This window comes from Ostrea edulis, chromosome 4 (genome assembly GCF_947568905.1).
Source record: "Ostrea edulis chromosome 4, xbOstEdul1.1, whole genome shotgun sequence".
Lineage (NCBI taxonomy): Eukaryota > Metazoa > Mollusca > Bivalvia > Ostreida > Ostreidae > Ostrea > Ostrea edulis.
Genome location: NC_079167.1, coordinates 18831352 through 18858781, shown reverse-complemented (window position 1 = coordinate 18858781; position 27430 = coordinate 18831352). Strand labels below are relative to the sequence as shown.

At 35.0% G+C, this 27430-nt stretch overlaps 1 protein-coding gene across 1 annotated transcript in view; it reads left to right on the top strand.

Annotated features, from left to right (window-relative positions):
- The first annotated feature begins 9231 nt into the window (after window positions 1-9231).
- The window catches only part of LOC125670462 (protocadherin Fat 4-like), a 249559-nt gene continuing 231360 nt past the window's right edge, over window positions 9232-27430 (top strand). Inside the window, exons 1-3 of the mRNA XM_056161239.1 lie at window positions 9232-9601; window positions 9822-9982; window positions 10594-10648. Of these exons, the coding sequence (XP_056017214.1) occupies window positions 10597-10648 (52 nt within the window). The 5' untranslated portion in view covers window positions 9232-9601; window positions 9822-9982; window positions 10594-10596. The remainder of the gene's footprint in view (window positions 9602-9821; window positions 9983-10593; window positions 10649-27430) is intronic.

The window sequence follows — 27430 nt, the reverse complement described above, 5'->3', positions numbered from 1 at the left end:
GAAAATGTTGAAACCCCTGCACCATCAACTTGTTTATCAGTAGCCTGCCACGATTTAAAAACTGATCATACACAGAACAAGCTCTTGCGTATCGAATCAGTTGAGATATCAAGCTAATGACACTGATTTTAACTACGGATGACTCCGTTTACCTGATCAGGATATAGGGCTCATTGCGGGTGTGACCGGTCGACAGGGGATGCTTACTCCTCCTAGGAACCTGATCCCACTTCTGGTATGTTCAGGGGTCCGTGTTTGTCTAACTATCTATTTAGTATTGCTTGTAGGAATTATGATATTGATCACTGTTCGTTATCTTTATCTTTCATAAACACCATATGCAGGTGATAATGGAATATTGCTACATAAATATGGGAAGTTAACAATGGAGAAGCAGAAATCATCCTGTTTGTCATGAAGTTAAGTTGTTAGTTTGCCGTTAATATCTACTTTCAGTGAAATATCTAAGTTTGAAACAGAAGTACACGACCCTGTCAAAATTATGTCAGATAATGGAATAATGGGATAAATATGAAAAAGAACTTGATACCTTGTCTGAATGGATAAAAAGTATAAGAGGAATATCAAAATCCCGTATTAGACAAATCAAAACAAAAGTAGATACCATCTATCCATCTGTGTTTAGTAAACCAGAAGCGAGAAACGAATTCGAAATCAACAGGTTACATAAGGAATATGTTTTGGTTATCTTGTAACAACATTGTCTTTGTTTGCAAGGCTCAACCGGACTGACATGAATTCCACATTTGATAATCGTTCTTATACTCAAAATGCTCTTTAAAAAGCTATTCTTGGATATCATACTCCAGTCAATGGGTCAAATGAATATGAGTTACCTCACCAATACTAGATTCTGAAATATCACAAAAAATCCTTACAAAGATAATGTATATTGCTGGATTCAGTAAATGTTCCTCCAAGCCCCTATCTTTGCTTCTCACGAAAATATTAACAGCCGTGAAGGAGAAACGTCAAACGTATTGTGAAAGAACATATAACAGAAGTGGCGTAAATCAAATGAGGATTCTAAAAAACCTATAGAATTTCTAGTAAATTCGAAATCACAAACCTTTCCCCAAATCAACATCAAAACGTATGACTTTGCAACACTTCACACGATCATTCCTCACGATAAATTAAAGAAGAGACTTTTTGACATCATAGATAGTTGCTTCAACAAAAATAAAATGTTAAAGTTAAACACAACTTTGATTCCACGCACAAGTATACTTTGAAGTTGAAATAAAGAATGTGTTGGAGTTCCTCATATTTGACAATATCTTTGTTGTCTTTGGTGATAAGGTCTTCCAACAGTGTGTTGGAATTCTGATGGACATGATTTGTGCTGCTTTGTTAGGTTAGCTGTTTTTATATTCTTATAAAGTAGAGTTTATGCAAAACCTTCTACGTGAAAAGAAAAAATCTCTTGCTGTGGCCTTCAACTCGACAGTTAGATAATATGGACCAAGTTTTATCTAATAACAATAATTTTCATTCATATGTCGATTCGCCATATCTCTGTGAACCGTTAATAAAAGACACAAATGGAGTCGTCCATTCAGCTTCATACTTAGATATTGTTTTGAAAATAGCTATTAACGGCTAAGTAATAACTCAAATTTATGACAAACGGGATGGTTTCAACTTCTTCATCATCACCTTCCCATATTTATGTAGCAATATTCCATTATCACCTGCATATTGTGTTTACATCTCTCAAATGATTCTGTTTTTAAATGGAAGCAGACTATTGACAAACACGTTGATGGTGCAGGGTTTCCAACAGTCTCGTTTAAAATCAACATTCGCAAATTCTACTGTCGGTATAACGGTCTAGTTTGCCAATACGGCCTGTCGTTGGTTCAAATGCTGTCTTACGTGTTTCATGCCGATTGGCACACTGATTTTGACTACGGATAACTCCATTTACCTGATCAAGATATAGGGCTCACGGTGGGCGTGACCGGTCGACAGGGGATGCTTACTACTCCTAGGCACCTGATACCACCTCTGGTATATCCAGGGGTCCGTGTTTGCCCAACTCTCTATTTTGTATTGCTTATAGGAGTTATGAGATCGATTACTGTTCGTTATCTTCGCCTTTCATATGAAAAAGAGGCCCATGTACCGCATCGCTCATCTGAGTCACTTTGGCACCATCTTCATAAGTCAAGGGTTATTGATTCAATACTTCGCACTAACCCTTGACTATAGACACCTTTCAAAACATGGGTTTGAGACGGAGAATGATGCAATATGCTAAAATCAAATCAGCCAATGATATTCTTTGTTTCAGAGTGTTTTCAAATTTGGATAAGAACATAAACACAGAAAGTAAAACAATGGCGTCTATTGACGGAAATATAAGTGAAAGACTTCATTTAATTATTCCTTCAGCGAAAATGAATTTCCGAAAATCAATTAACGGTATCTGGCTACTGGTAACTGCCTCAAATACTACACCATGTTGTCGTCGCTATGCGTGTTACTGGAGGATTTTGCCTATACATTCGCATGTAAATCTTTGATCCCTATTGTGGCCCCAACCTACCTCCGGGGGCCATGATTTTAACAAACTTGAATCTGCACTATGTCAGGAAGTTTTCATGTAAATTTGCATTTTCCTAGCCCAGTGGTTCTTGAGAAGAAGATTTTTAAAAGATTTTCCCTATATATTTGTATGTAAAACTTTGATCCCCTATTGTGGCCCCATCCTATTCCCGGGGGCCATGAATTTTAACAAACATGAATATGTACTATGTCAAGAAGCTTCCATGCAAATTTGTACTTTCCTGGGCCAGTGGCTGTTGAGAGAAAGATTTTCAAAGATTTTACCTATATATTCGCATGTAAAACTTTTATCCCTTCTTATGGCTCCAATCTACCCTGGGGTCATGGTTAAAAAAACCCACCTAGAATCTGCACGATGTCAGGGAGCTTTCATGCAAATTTCAGCTCTTCTGGTCCAGTGGTTCTTGAGACAAACCCCACCATATTTTTGTTTTAAAAAAAATCTCCCCTTTGAAGGAGGCATGACCCTTCCTGTGAACAAACCTGAAAACCCTTTATCCAAGGATGCTTTTTGTGAAGTTTGATTGAAATTGGCCCAGTGGTTCTGGAGAAGAAGTCGAAAATGTGAAAGATTTACAGATGAAAAGACAGACGACAGACAACAAGCGAGCTCACAAGCTTTCAGATCAGGTGAGGTAATAAAAGGTTGGAAAACCCTTTAGACCTTATTCTCCTGACAAAGATGCCATCATGTTGAAAACACCGTTTGTTTACAGATACTCAATTTACTATACTTTCCATGCAACACCTAATTTATGATAAACGTCATGTGATACCTAGTATAGTGCCGTGAAGATCCGAGTTAGAATAGGTCCTCAGCACCCCTTGCCCGTCGTAAGGGGGCGGATGAGACCGTAAACAAAAATCCCGAGTCTCTGTGTCGCAGCAGGTGTGGCACGATAAAGATTCCTTTCTGCTTAAAGGCCGTAAGCGCCGAGGATAGTCCTACATTTTGCAGCCCTTCACCGACAATGATGACTTCTCCCTATGAGTGAAACACTCTTGAGTTGGACGTTAAAGCAATACAAGATGTAATTGACGGTATTTTTTCAACTATCCAATTATGTATCAATTAGAAGCTAGCGGTATAATATAATCCCGAAGATCTGAAGAAAATTCAGCAAAATAAACAAGGGAATATTGTTTGAGAGCATACCTACAATGAGCGTTTCGTATAAACTGCCATTATGTCGTATACACGCATATGGGAACGATGATTGCCGAATATAATCCGGATGTTGAGACATACAAAGATGGAAACTGACGTGATTAACTACACGTTTTGTTTGTTTTAAAATATCACACCGTTTCATGATTGACACGAAGTACTATAAGTGTAAGAAAATGATAATTACGCAAATGTGTCACTCAAAGAAAATACGGAAAGGATCTACATAGGCAGTGCCTGCTGTATAATCCTATTATGAATTATCATAATAAAATACTGTTTAAATTGAAAAGAAATTTTGATATGAATTTTCTATAAAACTGGCATGTTAAATTGTTTACAAATCTGACAAGTTTTCAGTGCCTCTCTTTCGCTTTTTTCCGAACTGGTGACCTCCGAGGTCAATGCACATCGGAAGTTACGAGCAGGAATTACTGACAGGATGACAATGATTTATGGATCAACATTTTCTGCTGATTGGACGGGTTTATTGCTTCAGATTGACTTTGATTCTATGACGTTATATCTATTCAATCAAAAATATGTTAAATATTCTGTTGATTTTTCAATTTATTTACTGTTAGTTACGGCTTGTATTGATTCAAACAATGTAAAATTAATCAATCAATACCTAGTTTATGATAAACATCATGTAAAACCTAGTTTGACATATACATCCTGTAATAACTAGTTTCTGATAAACATCATGTAATCCCTCTTCATGATAAATATTATGTAATACTAGTATCTAGTTTATGATAAACATTATGTAATTCCTCTTCATGATAAATGTTATGTAATACTAGTATCTAGTTTAGGATAAATATTATGTAATACTAGTATCTAGTTTATGATAAACATTATGTAATAACTAGTTTATGAAAAACATTATGTAATAACTAGTTTATGATACACATCATGTTATACCTAATTCATGACAAACATCGATCATGTTTATGTTAAGCTCCGTGTTTTACCTATATTGACCTGAGGAAAGGTTGGAATACACTTTTATTTACTGTAAGGCTCTAGATTCTATCTCCTAGCGAAATTTAACAAAAGTTTTGTTTATTGGGGAGAATTACGACGATTTTGCAACTGTACCTATTGCCACAAGAGTGTGAATGATATTCGGCGGCTTGATTATTTAATCCCAGTTGCTCAAACATCCGATTGATTGCCAATACAACTTGTCATTGAGTTAAATGTTGTCTGACGTGTTTCATACTAATTGTTTGGTCGTTTTTACACACTTATGTTGACTGCGGATTACTCCGTTTACCTGATTAAGGTACATGACTCGTAGATGGCGTGACCGATCGACAGGGGATACTTACTCCTTTACGTGACCTGATCCCATCTTTGATATATTTAGGGACCCGTGTTTCCCCAACTCTTAATTTTGTATTCCTTATAGGAGTTATTAGATTGATCACTTTTCGCTATTTTCACCTTTTCATGGAGCCAAGTACAAACCCTTCCATATCTAAACGTAAATATAACATAATCTGGAATAGGCACTGATTAATAAACAATTGCAAATTGGGCTTGATGTTCTGAGACATTTTAGTCATTGTACAAAATGTTTTCACTGAGGGATGGACGATTTATTAAAGAGAAGAAAAATGTTAACAAATGTTAGAAGAGAACAGGTGCTTATCTTTGATATTTTAATAAAGATTTTCATAAATGTATCACACAACAAACTTTTATGCAAAATAATTGAAAGATTTATCTGTAGATTAAAAAAAAATATTAGCAAATAACTTTTTCAATTTTCATAGATTATTTTATTTAAAAAATCTGAACGTATATCTGATTCGTTTAGGTATGTTTTCTTAGATATTCATATTATACACAAATCACAGCGAAATTGTGACTCTAGAGTATCTTATTTGCAAATGAAGTACCTTTTTTATCATTCCGGGATAAATCCCAAAAATCATGTAGAATACTTGAGAACTTACAGTATCACTCTTTTGGTGGTGAAATCATGCATCATACAGTGGTTCCAACAAAGATAAAATTCTGCACAAACACATTTGATATTTCAGTCAATAGGACAAATAAATATGAGTTACCGTACCTATACTGGATTCCTAAACTTCACCAAAAATCTTACAAACATAGATACATTGCTCAATCCAGTAAATGTTTTACCAAGCGCCTATCCTTGCTCTTCACGAACATATCCGCTGTGAATGAGAAAATTCAAATATATAGTGCCACAACATATCTCAAAAGTGGTGTAAATCAAATATTGATTCTTAAAAAATTCTTAATAACTTTTGATAAATCACAAAACTTTTCTCAGATCAATAACATCAAAACCTATGACTTTTCAACACTTTAAACGACTATTCCCCACGGTAAATTAAGGAATATGTCTTGTAACATCATAGACAGTTGTTTCTCTAGCAAAGGTGGAAAACAGAAATATTCATGAAAGGTGAAGATAACGAACAGTGATCAATCTCATAACTCCTATAAGCAATACAAAATAGAGAGTTGGGCAAACATGGAGGTGGGATCAGGTGCCTAGGAGGAGTAAGTATCCCCTGTCAACCGGTCACACCCGCCGTGAGCTCTATATCCTGATCAGGTAGACGGAATTATCCGTAGTCAAAATCAGTGCGCCAAGAACGACCTAACAATCGATATGAAACACATCAGACAGCATTTAACCCAAATGATAGGTCGTATTGACGAACTAGATCGTTATAACGACCGTAGATATAGCGAAATACTGACTTCAATGGAAACTGTTGAAACCCCTGTAACAGTTGTCAGTTTGCCATTAATGTCTACTTTCAATAAAATATCTAAGTATGAAACAGAAGTGGACGACTCTGTGGTGTTCATATCTACTGATCAGTCATTGAAAAAAAAAAATACTTTGTTAAACACCACTCTGTTTCTACGTACAAATACTCCCAAGTTGATATTGGAGTTCCTCATTGACAATGTCGTCGTAATCTTTGATAATAAGGTTTCCAACAGTCTGTTGGAATTCCCATGGCATAAATTGTGCTCCTGTATTAGCTGACCTGTTTTTATATTCTTATGAGGGAGAATTTATTAAAAAAATTCTACATGAGAAGGAAACCTTTCTTCCTGTGACCTTTAACTCAACATTTAGACGTATCGACGAAAATTTAATCACTAACAATAATCAATTTCATTCATATGTAGATTCGGACTTGCATATCTGCTTTTATTGAACACAAATATACTATCTGAACAGCTAGTTAAACCTCACATATAGTCACAACACAGTGAATTTTTCCACATTTATTATACCTGAGCGAGTTGAATGAATGAATAGAGTATGATTGACTCAAGTGAGTCAGCGAGCGAGTGAAATAAATAACTGAAGTAAAACATATACGTCTATAAATAAACTATCATACCAAAGCAGTTCCATATATGTTGCTTACTCAAACGTTACCACAGTATGAGATTACATTTACTACAGTGCATAAGTAAAGTGAATTACAATTACTATAATTTCTAGTGACTTAAATTTCACATAAAGCATCGAGTGAAAACAATTTCAATATATAAAATGCTACGAATAATAACCAAAACAACTTTACAAAGTAATAAGCATGAATATTCACAGGTATTCCATACAACGTATGTGTAATTGGCAACGCATTGATGCAAAACTGATGAAAGAAGGAAACAAACCATCACATCATGACTCATGGAATTCTAATGGCAGACTGTAAGACTTGCACGAGAAAGTGAGGGAAATATGCTGATGCAAAAGATTTCTACTTTGGGAAAATAACTCGCTAGACTTCACATAGAGCGATAACTCTAACTGATATGAAGGGAATTCACATATTATACAATGTATATGCAAGGTGAAGATACATTTAAATGAAAAAAGACAATGGACAGCACAACAGATGTTTACGGTAAACTAGAAACTCAACTTCATGATAAAGGAGATGACGTCAGGTTCTCCATCGTTAACTTCCCACATCTATGTACATATAGCAATATTCCATTATCACCTGTATATGGTGTGTGTCTCCCATCTAAATCGATAAGCAAGAGTTTGTTCTATGTATGGTCAATTTTTAAATCGAGACAGGCTACTGACAAACAAGTTGATGTTAATGGGGTTTCAACAGACTCGTTTAAAGTCAGCATTATACGAATTCTATGGTCATTATAATGATCTATTTGCCAATACAACCTATCATTGGGTCAAATGTTTGACTACAGATCACTCCGTTTACCTGATCAAGATATAGGGCTCACGGCGGGTGTGACCGGTTGACAGGGGTTGCTTACTCCTCTTAGATACCCAATCTCTCCTCTGGTATATCCAGGGGTCCGTGTTCGCCCAACTCTTTATTTTGTATTCCTCATAGGAGCTATGAGATTGATCACTGCTGTTTGTTATCTTCACTTTTCACACAAAGATCTTCGCAGATCCATGTGTTTTGTAGGAGAATTTTTTTAATATATAAACCTTCACTGACTAAAGAAGTACACTGAAATATGATATTTGTCAAAAGTACTGTGACACATTTCCTTAACTTCTCAATGGCCATGACATGAACAATCAAGTTATATTTACTTTTTGAAAGACCAAGCTTAGTGCTTTAATTGACATTATCATAGATTTATAATAAACACACCAAATTAACTGTTTAAATATATTAGACATAATGACTGTAACGTAAATTCCACTGGGACAGTGTCGCGAATCACATGATGAATATTTGATTTTAAACATGGCCGACTAGCAGTGAAAATCAAGGTAAGTAATCATGTTTTGATATTGTTATTTATTTTTATGCTGCCTATCATTCTAACTTTATTAAAAGCGTGGAAACACAAAAATGAGGAAATGATTTTGCGTTTTCAAAAAGCTTTATGACTAAATGTTCGACTTGTGTGGTACTGGTGAGGACTTGCTTCTTAGATTTTCTTTTATGTCCATTCGTTTTGAGACTTCAGCAGATGGAGATGAATTGCCACAAATTTAAACATTTGCATGACGCTCAAGGCTGTAGCAATGACGGTACTTTATTGTACCATTGACCCAGTCGTCTTAAAGATCTGCGACTTTCTATTCTAAATGTAGATAGCTTGGGAAATGACAAGTTGTTACTTAATTTTACGCCTTATTTTTGACGAGGTTAAAGCTCTCAGTCGGTCTGAAAACTGCAACCTAATGTTCACGAAGTGAATGCTCTACCGTTGGTCCACTGCAATCAGTGTATTACTTCGGTGAGACTGCTCCAAAAATCTGTGTAATGCCAATTATGGCGTGTTTAATGTCCACTGGAGTATTTCTAATGCCCATTAGAGTGTTTAATGCCCACTAGAGAAAATCTAACGTCCACTATTTAAAGAGTATATTATAATACCCACTAGAGCATATCTGTTGCAGACTAGAGCGTGTTTAATATTGACTATAGCGTGTTTAATCGCCCACTATAGCGTGTTTCATACCCACTAGATTGTGATCAATATTCACTGTGTACAGCGTGTTTGATGCCCACTATATTGTGTTTGATGCCCACTATATTGTGTTTGATGCCCACTAGAGCGTGTTTGATGTCCACTAGAGCGTGTTTGATGCCCATTAGAGGATGTCTGGTGCCCACTAAAGCGTGTATAACACCCACAAGAGCGTGTTTAATGTCAAGTACAGCGTTTTTTATGCCCATCAGAGTGTGTTTAATGTCCACTAGAGAGTGTTTAATCTCCCACGAAGCATGTACTGGATGTTGTTATATTTTTCCATTTATGGGAGACATGATAATGCGTAGAGACAAGTGCTTGGCTTCGACATTGAGGCAGACAGCATGTTTACCGGTATGTTCCTTTTTGATTTTTGAATCTAAAATTGCAAGGAGTTGAGGACAAGAAGAAAGCAATTATTTCATGTCATTATCTACAGTATTTTGATCACACTCTAAGTTGAATCACTATAGTTCATTCATAGTCAGAATAAAACTTTTATCGAGGCTAAAATTATATTGATAAGAAATTGTTCGCCTGTGTGACATAACTGAATGATCTCGTTATATTTCAGAAAATCAACAGGGTCAATACCAGGAAGCTGGGACTGAGGAATGTTATCAGTTAAACTGAGATAACGCTATCTTCTTTTGGGAGTGATCAGGAGACCAGTGTGTGCACACATAGAGACTTAAACACTAACTCATCACCATGGATTAATTGACATTTTTCTCGGTGAGTATTTTCATAAAATTTCATACAGATATTTCTAATGTACTTTCATTTTTACAGAGGATAGAGAATTCAGTGTAAAGTCTAGTTCACATTAAAGTCAACCTTGAATGATATCAAAGCTTGTGTTGTCCGTCGTGCATTAAATAGCACCCTCACTAAAAAAAATCATCATTTGGAGGATCCATACTGTTTGTAACAAGGACAAACGTATTCTGCCATATTTTGGTTAGAAACGTCACTCATAAGATAAAGGTGCTATCATTTTCATGCACACATGAAAATACCGTTAAATAGAAATGATACATTTCTCTTAATCTGTAAATGAAATTATATTGTGAAAGTGAGTTCGGTACTGTACTTTGTGATCGACAATGTTGAGGTCATTCATATTTGACTGTAACAGTGCATGTTTTGATTATCTTAGTTTATGACCTTATTTCGATGAATATCGAATTAGGCCTAGTATATATAAATATTAAAACTTATATTATTATATCTTAAAACAATATATCATGTTGTTCTTGTAGAGCTTTAAGATTGATTACTGTTCGTTATCTTCGCCTTTCTTTGTCATATTACATAAATATACTATAAAATATGTTTTGTTTTAGAGAATGGACTACAGACTAATACTTATTCTCAGCTTTTTTGGCCGAGTCATCACAGGTATGATGAAAATTTTCTTCCTCAGTATACCATTGAGCAAGTGTTGTGTTATTTATTATATTACATGTACATACACAGTTATTCTATACATCAGTGTTACGGATGTGTTATTTATAATGTTACATGTACACACACTGTACAGTGTTATTCTGTACATCAGTGTTAGGACTGTGTTATTTATAATGTTACATGTACACACACTGTACAGTGTTATTCTGCACATCAGCGTTAGGACTGTGAAATTTATAATGTTACATGTACACACACTGTACAGTGTTATTCTGTACATCAGTGTTAGGGATGTGTTATTTATAATGTTACATGTACACACCCTGTACAGTGTAATTCTGTACATCAGTGTTAGGACTGTGTTATTTATAATGTTACATGTACACACACTATACAGTATTATTCTGTACATCAGTGTTAGGGATGTGTTATTTATAATGTTACATGTACACACACTGTACAGTGTTATTCTATACATCAGTGTTAGGGATGTGTTATTTATAATGTTACATGTGCACACACTGTACAGTGTTATTCTGTACATCAGTGTTAGGACTGTGTTATTTATAATGTTACATGTACACCCACTGTACAGTGTTATTCTATACATCAGTGTTAGGGTTGTGTTATTTATAATGTTACATGTACACACATTGTACAGTGTTATTCTGTACATCAGTGTTAGGACTGTGTTATTTATAATGTTACATGTACACACACTGTACAGTGTTATTCTATACACCAGTGTTAGGACTGTGTTATTTATAATGTTACATGTACACACACTGTACAGTGTTATTCTATACATCAGTGTTAGGGATGTGTTATTTATAATGTTACATGTACACACCCTGTACAGTGTTATTCTGTACATCAGTGTTAGGGATGTGTTATTTATAATGTTACATGTACACACACTGTACAGTGTTATTCTGTACATCAGTGTTAGGGATGTGTTATTTATAATGTTACATGTACACACCCTGTACAGTGTAATTCTGTACATCAGTTTTAGGACTGTGTTATTTATAATGTTACATGTACACACACTATACAGTATTATTCTGTACATCAGTGTTAGGGATGTGTTATTTATAATGTTACATGTACACACACTGTACAGTGTTATTCTATACACCAGTGTTAGGACTGTGTTATTTATAATGTTACATGTACACACACTGTACAGTGTTATTCTGTACATCAGTGTTAGGACTGTGTTATTTATAATGTTACATGTACACACACTGTACAGTGTTATTCTGTACATCAGTGTTAGGGATGTGTTATTTATAATGTTACATATACACACACTGTACAGTGTTACTCTGTACATCAGTGTTAGGACTGTGTTATTTATAATGTTACATGTACATACACTGTACAGTGTTATTCTATACACCAGTGTTAGGACTGTGTTATTTATAATGTTACATGTACACACACTGTACAGTGTTATTCTGTACATCAGTGTTAGGACTGTGTTATTTATAATGTTACATGTACACACACTGTACAGTGTTATTCTGTTCATCAGTGTTAGGGATGTGTTATTTAAAATGTTACATGTACACACACTGTACAGTGTTTTTCTGTACATCAGTGTTAGGGTTGTGTTATTTATAATGTTACATGTAGACACACACTATACAGTGTTATTCTGTACACTAGTTTTAGGGTTGTGGTATTCTTTAAATCCATTAATAGACGTGTCTTTTCTTCATTAGATTACATCAATGATTATAAAATCATAATTAATCAAATTTTACTTAATATATTATATTTAAAACTAAGAACCTGTCCAGAACATATAATGGGAAGAAAAACATACCAACACCACCTTAACAATACATAATACACTCTTACCAAATATGTGGTATTAGAATCCGGATGGATCTATAGTAACATGTAGGTCTGGTGTATATCTATTAATTAATACAAACATATATATTACACAAATTTCTGAAGCAATACACTGATTATGAAATAAAATAAATGAAATAATCATACTACTCTTACTTTTACTCACTGTATGCATACAATCCTTAACATAATTAGTAGATTGAAGTCTGTAAGTCCAAAAATTTTAACTGAAGTATAACACAACTGCCCAATTCAATTTCTAAATTCAAACTGGATCTTACACTGACCAATAACTGTCATGAGATCAATAATTAATAAACTAACCGATGAACCATGAAAAACAATCCGTAGCCAACCTAAACTATAGCTGGCCATAGGGAAATATTCAAATGTTAAAAGTTGTTTAATATCAACTATGGAAACCTGTTTGTGTATTTATTGCACATATTAAGCTGATATTATTGTAAAATAAAAAAAAAATAAAAAAAACACTGAACACATGTAGTAATATAAATGAAACATTTTATTATTCCAGACGGGTAAGGATGCTCTACCATATATATATATATATATATATATATATATATATATATATATATATAAATCACTATAATCCAACAACACTCAACAGCCAAAGTTTCGGATCTAATAGTAAATATGAGATCAAATAAAAAAGGAGAAATTCTGGATGCATAGACTGAGGTCAATCCGCCCCAATGGCATGAACAAACCTAATGACTTCACCAGAATGATTGTGGCCTAGCTTCCCCTAGTTATAACTCAGTGTTGTTCTGTTGGTGATGTGGCCTAGCTTCCCCTAGTTATTACTCAGTGTTGTTCAGTTGGTGATGTGGCCTAGCTTCCCCTAGTTATTACTCAGTGTTGTTCTGTTGGTGATGTGGCCTAGCTTCCCCAAGTTATAACTCAGTGTTGTTCTGTTGGTGATGTGGCCTAGCTTCCCCTAGTTATTACTCAGTGTTGTTCTGTTGGTGATGTGGCCTAGCTTCCCCAAGTTATAACTCAGTGTTGTTCTGTTGGTGATGTGGCCTAGCTTCCCCTAGTTATTACTCAGTGTTGTTCTGTTGGTGATGTGGCCTAGCTTCCCCAAGTTATAACTCAGTGTTGTTCTGTTGGTGATGTGGCCTAGCTTCCCCTAGTTATTACTCAGTGTTGTTCTGTTGGTTTTACACTTTCTTTTTTGTCGTCTACTTGTTAGGGCATCATCATTAACAGTCAAAAAACATTTTTCAATTTATTTATATATCCTTACTTAGTCTCCCTAATTACCCCCCCCCCCCCCATTTTTTCTATACTCCATTGCTAGATTGGATATTTATGTTCCCCAAACAAAGTTTGGGAACATATTGTTTTTACTCTGTTTCTTATTAAGGTCTTCCGTTTCCAACGGAAGACCTTCTAGTGATTCTACTGTTTATTATTAAGGTCTTCCGTCTCCTGCGGAAGACCTTACTATTATTGTTCGCGTTCTTCTTCTTCATTAAGGTCTTCCGTCTCCTGCGGAAGACCTTACTATTATTGTTCGCGTTCTTCTTCTTCATTATTATTATTATTATTATTTTCCTTGGTAGTACACGCGTTTGTCTCAGCCATTTCTCGATCGATTTTCACGAAATTTTCAGGAAAGATGTCTTTTGGTGACGAGACTTTGCTTGCAAAATTTCGTGCTTGACGTCACTTCCGGTCAGGAGTTATCTCTCTTTTAGTGACTTTTTGAAGGGCCTTGTTGTCCACGCATCTCCTCCGTTAGTTTTGAAGCTAGAGTCTTGAAATTTCTACACAAGATAGAGTAAACATTTTAGAAGATTTGTGGGGGATTCGATTTTACCGGAGGCGATTTGCATAAACGCTCGCCTGGACCTGAAAAAATGGATGCCAAAATTTTTGGCCGATTTCGGCGATTTTTGACCTTTGATCTCCAATATCTTTTTTCTTGCAAATATTTTGTTAAGACATGTAGAACAAAAGTTGTGCACATTTACGAGATCTTTTCGAAAATATCAAGATTTAGGGGCTAGCCCCTTAAATTAGGGATCTAGAAGGGCTCAAAGTCTAGATCAAATATCTCAAAAATTGTTAATATTTTGGTATAAGTCAAAGAACAAAAAATGTTCATCTCAACAATCCAAATCTATTCATATAAAAATTTAGGTCATATGTTACGTAATAAGGGATTTTAAGGACCAAAACCATAAATTTTTTACCCCTTGTATCTCGAAAACGACAAATATTTTGAAAAGCAATAAAAAACAAAAGTTGTTCAGAATGATGATCTGAACAATATGCATATTTCGTTTTTACCCTATGTGGCCCCGTTAGGGAGCTACAGTTTGGCCCCTAAAAATTACTTCTAGAAATAACTCGAGAACGGTAAAGAATTTTTAAATACTTGTTCAACAAAAAAATGTTTGAAATCTCATGACCTTTCTTACGATATCAAGCAAAAGGGGCTGACCCTTTAAATTAGGGGCCCAGAAGGGTCCAAAGGTTTATGAGAATATCTCAGAAACTATTAATATTTTGTAATAAGTCATTGAAGCGGAAATGTTCATCTCAACGAGCTTGTTCTTATCAAATCAAAAAGTAGGTCATATGTTACGTAATAAGGGATTTTAAGGGCCAAAATCATAAATAATTGACGCCTCATATCTTGAAAACGACAAATATTTTGAAAAGCATTATTGAACAAAAGTTGTTCAGAATGATAATCTAAACAATATGTACATTTCGTTTTTTCCCTATGTGGCCCCGTTAGGGAGCTACAGTTTGGCCCCTAAATATTTCTTGTAGAGATAACTCGAGAACGGTAAAGAATTTCTAAATACTTGTTGAGCAAAAAATGTTTCAAATGACAAGGCCTTTCTTACGATATCAAGCAAAACGGGCTGGCCCTTTAAATTAGGGGTTCAGAAGGGTCCGAATGTTTTTCAGAATATCTCAGAAACTATTAATATTTTATAATAAGTTGTAGAAGCGGAAATGTTCATCTCAACGAGCTTGATCTTATCAAATCAAAAAGTAGGTCATATGTTACGTAATTAGAGATTTTAAGGGCCAAAATCGTAAATATTTGACGCCTCATATCTTTAAAACGACATATTTTTTGAAAAGCATTATTGAACAAAAGTTGTTCAATGTGTCATAACCTATCGATCAATATCAAAAAATGGGTCTGTGGGCCTCATGGCTCGCCTGTAGAGTCGATTTTTGTCGATATCAGTCGATTTCAAAAACTTGTAACTGGTAAATATTTTGTGAGGACATATTGAACAAAAGTTGTTCAGTTTATCGAGATCTATCGATTGATATCAAGAAATAGGCCTATGGTCCTAATGGCTCGCCTGTAGAGTCGATTTTTTGTCGATATCGGTCGATCTCAATAACTTTTTACAGGTAAATATTTTGTAAAGACATATAGAACTAAAGTTGTTGAGTCTATAGAGGGCTAACAAATGACATCAAGAAATAGGCCCGCGGTCCTTATGGCTCGCCTGGAGAGTCGAATTTCAAATGAATTTCACCGCAACTTTGCTTCAGAAGCTTATGATATGAAAAATTGATTATATCTAAAGTGTCTTAAAGTCGGAAACTAAATTGGGACTCATTTGTCTTTTTTTTTTTTTTTTTTAACTCCGAGTGCATCAACAAATCGGACGGAAGACCTACTCGTTGCTCGCAACGAGATCGTGTCTAGTTATTATTATTATTATTAAGGTCTTCCGTTTCCAACGGAAGACCTTCTAGTGATTCTTTATTATTATTATTATTTTCCCTTTCGTCTCCGAGACCACTGGATGGATTTTCCTGAAACTTTCACAGGTTATAGACAACGATGGTACCTCGAGGCAGTTTTTTCATTTTTTCAAAATTCACTTCCGTTCGTCAGATACGTCCGATTTTCCGGTTTTTGAAAGAAACTTTGTCCGGGGGTAAACTTGAAAACCACTAAAGATAATCGAATGAAACTTTCAGGGATGATAGATCTATATTCTCTATGGTGCATGCACGTATTATTTTTTGTCGCCGTCACTTCCGGTCGTCACCGGAAGTGATTAAATAAATCATCAATTTCAAACTTTTTTCTTTCAAATTGAAACCTACTTTGGTTTATTATATCTCGTTCTAATTCTCAAAAAATGTTGACCCCACCGGAAGTTGAATCTTCAACTTCCGGTTATATCAAAGAAAGCCCACTCATTCTCTCATTTTTCAGTGCCATAAATCTCGGTCATGAAACTAGTTAATGAGTTGAGTTTTACATATATTATAGTCACTATAAATGTCTAGAGTAACGTCAAATATTTTTGTAGAATTCACGTCCGGTCGGCAAATACGGCTTATTAGCTGTTTTCGTTGTCTAGCGTTTTTCTCAGAAACAGTAAAAGATAGAGTCACCAAATTTTCAGAGTGAATAGATCTCACTTTGTAGGCGTGCAGGAGGGGGTTAAGAATGTCGGCCGTCACTTCCGGTTGTCACCGGAAGTGATTAATGAATCATAAATTTCAAACTTTTTTCTTTCAAATTGATACCTATATCGGTTTTCTAGGTCTCGTTCTAATTCTCAAAAAATGTTGACCCCACCGGAAGTTGAATTTCCAACTTCCGGTTATATCAAAGAAAGACTATTCATTCTCTCATTTTTCAGTGCCATAAATCTCGGTCATGAAACAAGTTAATGATTTGAATTTTATATATGTTATAGATACTATAAATGTCTAGAGTATATTTAAATATTTTTGTAAAATTTATTTCCGGTCGTGAGATATGGGGTGGAAATATTCAAACCTTGTCTTTTCACTTTCTCAATAATGAATATAGATAGACGCTTGAAACTTCTAGAGTTGATCAACTAACATTAGTCCAATGTACACATACATTCAATTTTTTCATCCGTCACTTCCGGTCTCTACCGGAAGTATTTGAAAAAATGTCGATTTTCCGATTTCTTTGAGTCTGGATATATTTTCTTGATATTTTCAGGAATAATGTCTGATGAAATGACCTTGCTATAATTATTTTTGTTTTTACAAAATTCACTTCCGGTCGGAAAATATGGCCGATTTTCTGTTTCTCAAAAGGAATTTTGTCCAGCATTTTACTTCGAAAAGGTAAAATATAGGTTCATCAAATATTCAGGGATGATCAATCTCCGTTTGTAAGAGTGCAGTAGGGGGTTGAATATGTCGACCCTCACTTCCTGTCGTCACCGGAAGTGATGGAAAGAATCGCAAATTTCAAACTTTTTCCTTTAAATTGAAACCTATACTAGTTTATTAACTCTCTTTCAAAGTGTCAAAAGAATATTGACTCTGTCGGTAGTCAAAACGACTACTTCCGGTTTCTTGATAAAATACCTTTTTACTTTTCGTCTCTTTGTCCCCATAAATCTCGCGTATATTTGAAGTCTTTCATATGATTTTCACATGTCTTAATAAAAGTATCAACTTCTAAAGTTTTGATAATTTTGTTTTTCAAAATTGACTTCCGGTCGGTAGTGACCTACTACTTTTTCTTTCTTTAGTCTACTTCTTTTTGTTGAGATTTCTTTCAGATAGAGACGTGAAATTCTCAGGGAATATCAACAGTAAAGAGTCGCTCTCATTTATAGGAAAACGCATCTGAATAGTACTTCCGGTCGTCACCGGAAGTTACGAGAAAGGAGTAAAAATTTCGATAATACATTTCTCATTCATTGTTAAGGCACATTTTCTGATACATTTAAATGGTTTTTGTAGGAACAGAAAGCTCTTAACCGGAAGTGGTCTAACGGAAGACCTACTCATTACTAGTAATGAGTGTCTAGTTATTATTATTATGTTCCCCAAACAAAGTTTGGGAACATATTGTTTTTACTCTGTTTCTTATTATTATTATTCTTTTTCTCCGGTACTTTTTTGTCCGGTAGTGTTCTCAGAAACTACAAAAGGGATCGATATGAAACTTTCCAGGATGATAGTATAGCGTTTGTAGATGTGCATAGTGATAGTCATTTTGTTTGCACGTGCATGCACGCGCGCGCACGTGCATTGCAATTTTGGTACAAAAAATGGAAAATCAGAATATTGAAGGAAGCGATATAAAACCTAAATAGGATGATAGTATATCATTTGTACATATGAAAAATAATAGTTATTTTGCCAGCACGCGCACGCATGCGCGTGCACGCGCATTACAAAATTTGTACGCTAACTTTGGAATCAGTCTAACTTTTTTGTTGTTCATTGAAATGGCTTGAAATTCATATCATAGGTAGATATTGAGACCCTTAACTGATTTACATGGTCAAAATTACCAATTTGCGTGCGCTTCATTTTGATTGGATAATGCTAAAACGTTTGTAACTATGTTATTTATGAAGCGAATGAGATGATATTCACAGCATATGTAGACAATATGTGTATCTATATGTTGGTGTAACAAAAAATGCCAACGCACACGCGCATGCGCGTGCAACGTTTTTCAAATGTTCGATTTTTAAAGGACGATAACGTTTTTGTTTTTCATGAAATTCTATTGATATTCAGGTTTTAGATGTGTCTTGGTATTCCTTACAAATTGCTGTGGTTAGAATTACTGCTCAGCACGTGCATGCACGTGTGCTGAATTCTGATTGGACGATTTTAAAATCGCTATAACTTCCTTATATTTGGTGGAAACGTTATGAAATTCATACTGTGGGTATATGATACAAATGCCTGTTGAACGACATCAACAAAAATTCGGAATCATACACGTATGCGCGTGTATGCACGTGCAACACTTTCTTTCATTTCTTGGTACTGAAATGACCATATTGAACGTACTACATGTAATTAAAGGCTAAAATAAAATGATTTTTTCCTATAGATTCACAAGGACATCACTTTTTAATTGGGGGAGGTTTGGGGAACATCTGTAACGGTCCCCGTTACAATTAGAACTAGTTTCTAGTGATTCTACTGTTTATTATTAGGTCTTTCCACCTTTCTGTGGAAAGACCTTTTGTTATTGTTCTGTTTTTTATTATTATTATTTTTATTATTATTATTATTATTTGTCTTCTTTTCTTTCCGCCGCGAGAAGCTCTTGACGTTTTAAGACTTATCGAAAAACAATTTAGACCATCATATTTGACATCTCGAAACATGCTCAGATCTCACCCTGCGTATTTGATCTTTGACCCCTAACGAACTTATGGGACTTTACGCAAAAAACCCTTGTTATCGGATCACCTCGAAAACCGTAAATGATAAGAGCATGAAACTTTCACTAAATTCTTAAGTCGATCAAGCTGAAGCGTTGTAGTGTTTACTTTTAAGTTTTCAGTGATCCCTAAAGGGAGTTAATGGCCCTGAAAGTTTACAATTTTTACGGAAAAATTCAAAACTCCTAAAATATAAGTCGTAGAAAGACGGAACCAACTGGAATGGAATACTTGACCTTTGACCTTGAAAATCAGGTCAAGGTCAAAGGTCAAGGTCATCTAGAAACTTTGAAAATAAGCAATTTTCATACCGTCTAAAACATATAAAATACAGATAAGGTATACTATGCACAAGTAGTCAAGAACCAACTTAAGTCAACGCATATCATTACCATTCTGAACTTTGACCTTTGTTCGATTTACAGCGACTTGCGTAAAAACCATTGTTATCACTACAGTATGGAAACCGTAAATGGTATGAACACGAAATGTTCACTAAACTTATTGTCTGACCAATTGTAAAAGATGACTTCCTGTTTTTGATGATTCGTTGATCCCTAACGGGAATTAATGCCCTTGAAAGTTTTAGATTTCGCGTAGAAATTTACAACTCCTAAAGTATTTGTCGTAGGAAGACAGGACCAACTGAAGTGACATCCCTGACCATTGACCTTGAAAATTAGGTCAAGGTCAAAGGTCAAGGTCATCTAGAAACTTTGAAAATAAGCAATTTTCACACCGTCTAAAGCATATAAAGTACAGATTAGGTATAATATTCACAATAAGTCAAGAACCAACTTAAGTCAATGCATTGCATTACGACTCTGAACTTTGACCTTTGTTCGATTTACAGCGACTTGCGTAAAAACCATTGTTATCACTACAGTATGGAAACCGTAAATGGGATGAACACGAAATGTTGACTAAACTTATTGCCTGATCAATTGTAAAAGATGACTTCCTGTTTTTGATGATTCGTTGATCCCTAACGGGAATTAATGCCCTTGAAAGTTTTTGATTTCGCGTAGAAATTTACAACTCCTAAAGTATTTGTCGTAGGAAGACAGGACCAACTGAAGTGACATCCCTGACCTTTGACCTTGAAAATTAGGTCAAGGTCAAAGGTCAAGGTCATCTAGAAACTTTGAAAATAAGCAATTTTCACAGCGTCTAAAGCATCTAAAGTACAGATTAGGTATAATATGCACAATATGTCAATAAGCAACTTAAGTCAATGCATTGCATTACGACTCTGAACTTTGACCTTTCTTCGATTTACAGCGACTTGCGTAAAAACCATTGTTATCACTACAGTATTGAAACTGTAAATGGGACAAACACGAAATGTTCACTAAACTTATTGCCTGATCAATTGTAAAAGATGACTTCCTGTTTTTGATGATTCGTTGATCCCTAACAGGAATTAATGCCCTTAAAAATTTTAAATTTAGCGTAGAAATTTACAACTCCTAAAGTATTTGTTGTAAGAAGACAGGACCAACTGAAGTGACATCCCTGACCTTTGACCTTGAAAATTAAGTCAAGGTCAAAGGTCAAGGTCATCTAGAAACTTTGAAAATAAGCAATTTTTATACCATCTAAAGCATATAAATTACACATTTTTTTGTATTCAGAGACATTGTTTGAATGTCTGAAAAGGTGGAAAGACCTCTAATTGTTCGCGAACAATTAGGATTACTAGTTATTATGTTCCCCAAACAAAGTTTGGGAACATATTGTTTTTACTCTGTTTCTTATTATTATTATTATTATTATTATTCTTTTTCTCCGGTACTTTTTTGTCCGGTAGTGTTCTCAGAAACTACAAAAGGGATCGATATGAAACTTTCCAGGATGATAGTATAGCGTTTGTAGATGTGCATAGTGATAGTCATTTTGTTTGCACGTGCATGCACGCGCGCGCACGTGCATTGCAATTTTGGTACAAAAAATGGAAAATCAGAATATTGAAGGAAGCGATATGAAACCTAATTAGGATGGTAGGATATCATTTGTAGATATGAAAAATAATAGTTCTTTTTTCTGTACGCGCACGCATGCGCGTGCACGCGCATTACAAAATTTGTACGCTAACTTTGGAATCAGTCTAACTTTTTTGTTGTTCATTGAAATGGCTTGAAATTCATATCATAGGTAGATATTGAGACCCTTAACTGATTTACATGGTCAAAATTACCAATTTGCACGCGCATGCACGTGCACTTCATTTTGATTGGATAATGCTAAAACGTTTGTAACTATCTTATTTATGAAGTGAATGAGATGATATTCACAGCATACGTAGACAATATGTGTATCTATATGTTGGTGTAACAAAAAATGCCAACGCACACGCGCATGCGCGTGCAACGTTTTTTAAATGTTCAATTTTTAAAGCACGATAACGTTTTTGTTTTTCATCAAATTCTATTCATATTAGGGGTTTAGATGTATCTTGGTACTCCTTACAAATTGCTGTGGTTAGAATTACTGCTCAGCACGTGCATGCACGTGTCCTGATTTCTGATTGGACGATTTTAAAATCGCTATAACTTCCTTATATTTGGTGGAAACGTTATGAAATTCATACTGTGGGTATATGATACAAATGCCTGTTGAACGACATCAACAAAAATTCGGAATCATACACGCGTGCGCGTGTATGCACGTGCAACGCTTTCTTTCATTTCTTGGTACTGAAATGACCATATTGAACGTACTACATGTAATTAAAGGCTAAAATAAAATGATTTTTTCCTATAGATTCACAAGGACATCACTTTTTAATTGGGGGAGGTTTGGGGAACATCTGTAACGGTCCCCGTTACAATTAAAACTAGTTATGTTCCCCAAACAAAGTTTGGGAACATATTGTTTTTACTCTGTTTCTTATTATTATTATTATTATTATTATTCTTTTTCTCCGGTACTTTTTTGTCCGGTAGTGTTCTCAGAAACTACAAAAGGGATCGATATGAAACTTTCCAGGATGATAGTATAGCGTTTGTAGATGTGCATAGTGATAGTCATTTTGTTTGCACGTGCATGCACGCGCGCGCACGTGCATTGCAATTTTGGTACAAAAAATGGAAAATCAGAATATTGAAGGAAGCGATATAAAACCTAAATAGGATGATAGTATATCATTTGTACATATGAAAAATAATAGTTATTTTGCCAGCACGCGCACGCATGCGCGTGCACGCGCATTACAAAATTTGTACGCTAACTTTGGAATCAGTCTAACTTTTTTGTTGTTCATTGAAATGGCTTGAAATTCATATCATAGGTAGATATTGAGACCCTTAACTGATTTACATAGTCAAAATTACCAATTTGCACGCGCATGCACGTGCGCTTCATTTTGATTGGATAATGCTAAAACGTTTGTAACTATCTTATTTATGAAGCGAATGAGATGATATTCACAGCATATGTAGACAATATGTGTATCTATATGTTGGTGGAACAAAAAATGCCAATGCACACGCGCATGCGCGTGCAACGTTTTTTAAATGTTCAATTTTTAAAGGACGATAACGTTTTTGTTTTTCATCAAATTCTATTCATATTAGGGGTTTAGATGTATCTTGGTACTCCTTACAAATTGCTGTGGTTAGAATTACTGCTCAGCACGTGCATGCACGTGTGCTGATTTCTGATTGGACGATTTTAAAATCGCTATAACTTCCTTATATTTGGTGGAAACGTTATGAAATTCATACTGTGGGTATATGATACAAATGCCTGTTGAACGACATCAACAAAAATTCGGAATCATACACGCGTGCGCGTGTATGCACGTGCAACGCTTTCTTTCATTTCTTGGTACTGAAATGACCATATTGAACGTACTACATGTAATTAAAGGCTAAAATCAAATGATTTTTTCCTATATATTCACAAGGACATCACTTTTTAATTGGGGGAGGTTGGGGAACATCTGTAACGGTCCCCGTTACAATTAGAACTAGTTATTATTATTATTTTTTTTTTTTTTCCCTTTCGTCTCCTAGACCGTTGGATGGATTTTCCTGAAACTTTCACAGGTTATAGAGAACGATGGTACCTCGAGGCATTTTTTTCATTTTTTCAAAATTCACTTCCGGTCGCAAGATATGTCCAATTTTCGTCTTTTTACAAGATATCTTGTCCAGCGTTTTTCTCAGAAACGGTAAAAGATAGAGTCACCAAATTTTCAGAGTTAATAGATCTCACTTCGTAGGCGTGCAGTAGGGGGTTAAGAATGTCGGCCGTCACTTCCGGTCGTCACCGGAAGTTATTAAAGGAATCATGAATTTCAAACTTTTTTCTTTCAAATTGAAACCTATTTCGGTTTACTATATCTCGTTCTAATTCTCAAAAAATGTTGACCCCACCGGAAGTTGAATCTTCAACTTCCGGTTATATCAAATAAAGACTATTCATTATCTCATTTTTCAGTGCCATAAATCTCGGTCATGAAACTAGTTAATGAGTTGAATTTGACATATATAATAGTCACTATAAATGTCTAAAGTAACGTCAAATATTTTTGTAAAATTTACTTCCGGTCGGCAAATACGGCTTATTAGCTGTTTTCGTTGTTCAGCGTTTTTCTCAGAAACGGTAAAAGATAGAGTCACCAAATTTTCAGAGTTGATAGATCTCACTTTGTAGGCGTGCAGTAGGGGGTTAAAAATGTTGGCCGTCACTTCCGGTCGTCACCGGAAGTGATTGATGAATCATAAATTTCAAACTTTTTTCTTTCAAATTGAAACCTATATCGGTTTACTAGGTCTTGTTGTAATTTTCAAAAAATGATGACCCCACCGGAAGTTGAAACTCCAACTTCCGGTTATATCAAAGAAAGATTATTCATTCTCTCATTTTTCAGTGCCATAAATCTCGGTCATAAAACAAGTTAATGATTTGAATTTTACGTATGTTAGAGACAATATAATTGTCTAGATTATATTTAAATATTTCTGTAGATATCACTTCCGGTCGTGAGATATGGGGTGGACATATTCAAACCTTGTTTTTTCAGTTTCTCAATAATGAATATAGATAGACGTTTGAAACTTGTAGAGTTGATCAACTAGCATTAGTCCATTGTACACATGCATTCAATTTTTTTGTCCGTCACTTCCGGTCTATACCGGAAGTATTTGAAAAAATGTCGATTTTCCAATTTCTTCTAGTGATTTCTCAGAGATGGCTGGATGTATTTTCTTGAAATTTTCAGGAATAATGTCTTATGAAATGACCTTGCTATCAGTATTTTTGTTTTACAAAATTCACTTCCGGTCGGAAAATATGGCCGATTTTCTGTTTCTCAAAAGGAATTTTGTCCAGCACTTTTCTTGGAAAAGGTAAAATATAGGTTCATCATATATTCAGGAATGATCAATCTCCGTTTGTAAGCGTGCAGTAGGGGGTTGAACATGTCGACCGTCACTTCCTGTCGTCACCGGAAGTGATGGAAAGAATCGCAAATTTCAAACTTTTTCTTTTAAATTGAAACCTATACTAGTTTATCAACTCTCTTTCAAAGTGTCAAAATAATATTGAGTCTGTCGGTGGTCAAAACGACTACTTCCGGTTTCTTGATAAAATATCTTTTTACTTTTCGTCTCTTTGTCCCCATAAATCTCGCTTATATTTGAAGTCTTTCATATGATTTTCACATGTCTTAATAAAAGTATCAACTTCTAGAGTTTTGATAATTTTGTTTTTCAAAATTGACTTCCGGTCGGTAGTAACCTGCTACTTTTTCTTTCTTTAGTCTACTTGTTTTTGTTGAGAACTCTTTCAGATAGAGACGTGAAATTTTCAGGGAATATAGACAGTAAAGAATCGATGTCATTTATAGGAAAACGCATCTGAATACTACTTCCGGTCGTCACCGGAAGTTACGAGAAAGGAGTAAAAAATTCGATAATACATTTCTCATTCATTGTTAAGGCACATTTTCTGATACATTTAAATGGTTTTCGTAGGAATAGAAAGCTCTTTACCGGAAGTGGTCTAACGGAAGACCTACTCATTACTAGTAATGAGTGTCTAGTTATTATTATTATTATTATTTTTTCCCCTTTCGTCTCCGAGACCGTTGGATGGATTTTCCTGAAACTTTCACAGGTTATAGAGAACGATGGTACCTCGAGGCATTTTTTTCATTTTTTCAAAATTCACTTCCGGTCGGAAGATATGTCCAATTTTCGTCTTTTTACAAGATATTTTGTCCAGCGTTTTTCTCAGAAACGGTAAAAGATAGAGTCACCAAATTTTCAGAGTTAATAGATCTCACTTTGTAGGCGTGCAGTAGGGGGTTAAGAATGTCGGCCGTCACTTCCGGTCGTCACCGGAAGTGATTAAAGGAAACATGAATTTCAAACTTTTTTCTTTCAAATTGAAACCTAATTCGGTTTACTATATCTCGTTCTAATTCTCAAAAAATGTTGACCCCACCGGAAGTTGAATCTTCAACTTCCGGTTTTATCAAAGAAAGCCTATTCATTCTCTCATTTTTCAGTGCCATAAATCTCGGTCATGAAACTAGTTAATGACTTGAGTTTTAAATATATAATAGTCACTATAAATGTCTAGAGTAACGTCAAATATTTTTGTAAAATTTACTTCCGGTCGGCAAATACGGCTTATTAGCTGTTTTCGTTGTCCAGCGCTTTTCTCAGAAACGGTAAAAGATAGAGTCACCAAATTTTCAGAGTTAATAGATCTCACTTTGTAGGCGTGCAGTAGGGGGTTAAGAATGTCGGCCGTCACTTCCGGTCGTCACCGGAAGTGATTAAATGAATCATATATTTCAAACTTTTTTCTTTCAAACTAAAACCTATATCGGTTTACTAGCTCTGGTTCTAATTCTCAAAAAAATGTTGACCCCACCGGAAGTTGAAACTCCAACTTCCGGTTATATCAAAGAAAGACTATTCATTCTCTCATTTTTCAGTGCCATAAATCTCGGTCATAAAACAAGTTAATGATTTGAATTTAACATATGTTATAGACACTATAAATGTGTAGAGTAAATTTAAATATTTTTGAAAAAATTCACTTCCAGTCGTGAGATATAGGGTGGACATATTCAAACCTTGTTTTTTCAGTTTCTCAATAATGAATATAGATAGACGCTTGAAACTTGTAGAGTTGATCAACTAACATTAGTCCATTGTACACATACATTCAATTTTTTTGTTCGTCACTTCCGGTCTATACCGGAAGTATTTGAATAATTATCGATTTTCCGATTTCTTCGAGTGATTTCTCAGAGATGGCTGAAATTTTCAGGAATAATGTGTTATGAAATGACCTTGCTATAATTCTTTTTGTTTTTACAAAATTCACTTCCGGTCGGAAAATATGGCCGATTTTTTGTTTCTCAAAAGGAATTTTGTCCAGCATTTTTCTTGGAAAAAGTAAAATATAGGTTCATCAAACATTCAGGGATGATCAATCTCCGTTTGTAGGCGTGCAGTAGTGGGTTGAACATGTCGACCGTCACTTCCTGTCGTCACCGGAAGTGATGGAAAGAATCGCAAATTTCAAACTTTTTCTTTTAAATTGAAACCTATACTAGTTTATTAAGTATCTTTCAAAGTGTCAAAAGAATATTGACTCTGTCGGTAGTCAAAACGACTACTTCCGGTTTCTTGATAAAATACCTTTTTAATTTTCGTCTCTTTGTCCCCATAAATCTCGCTTATAT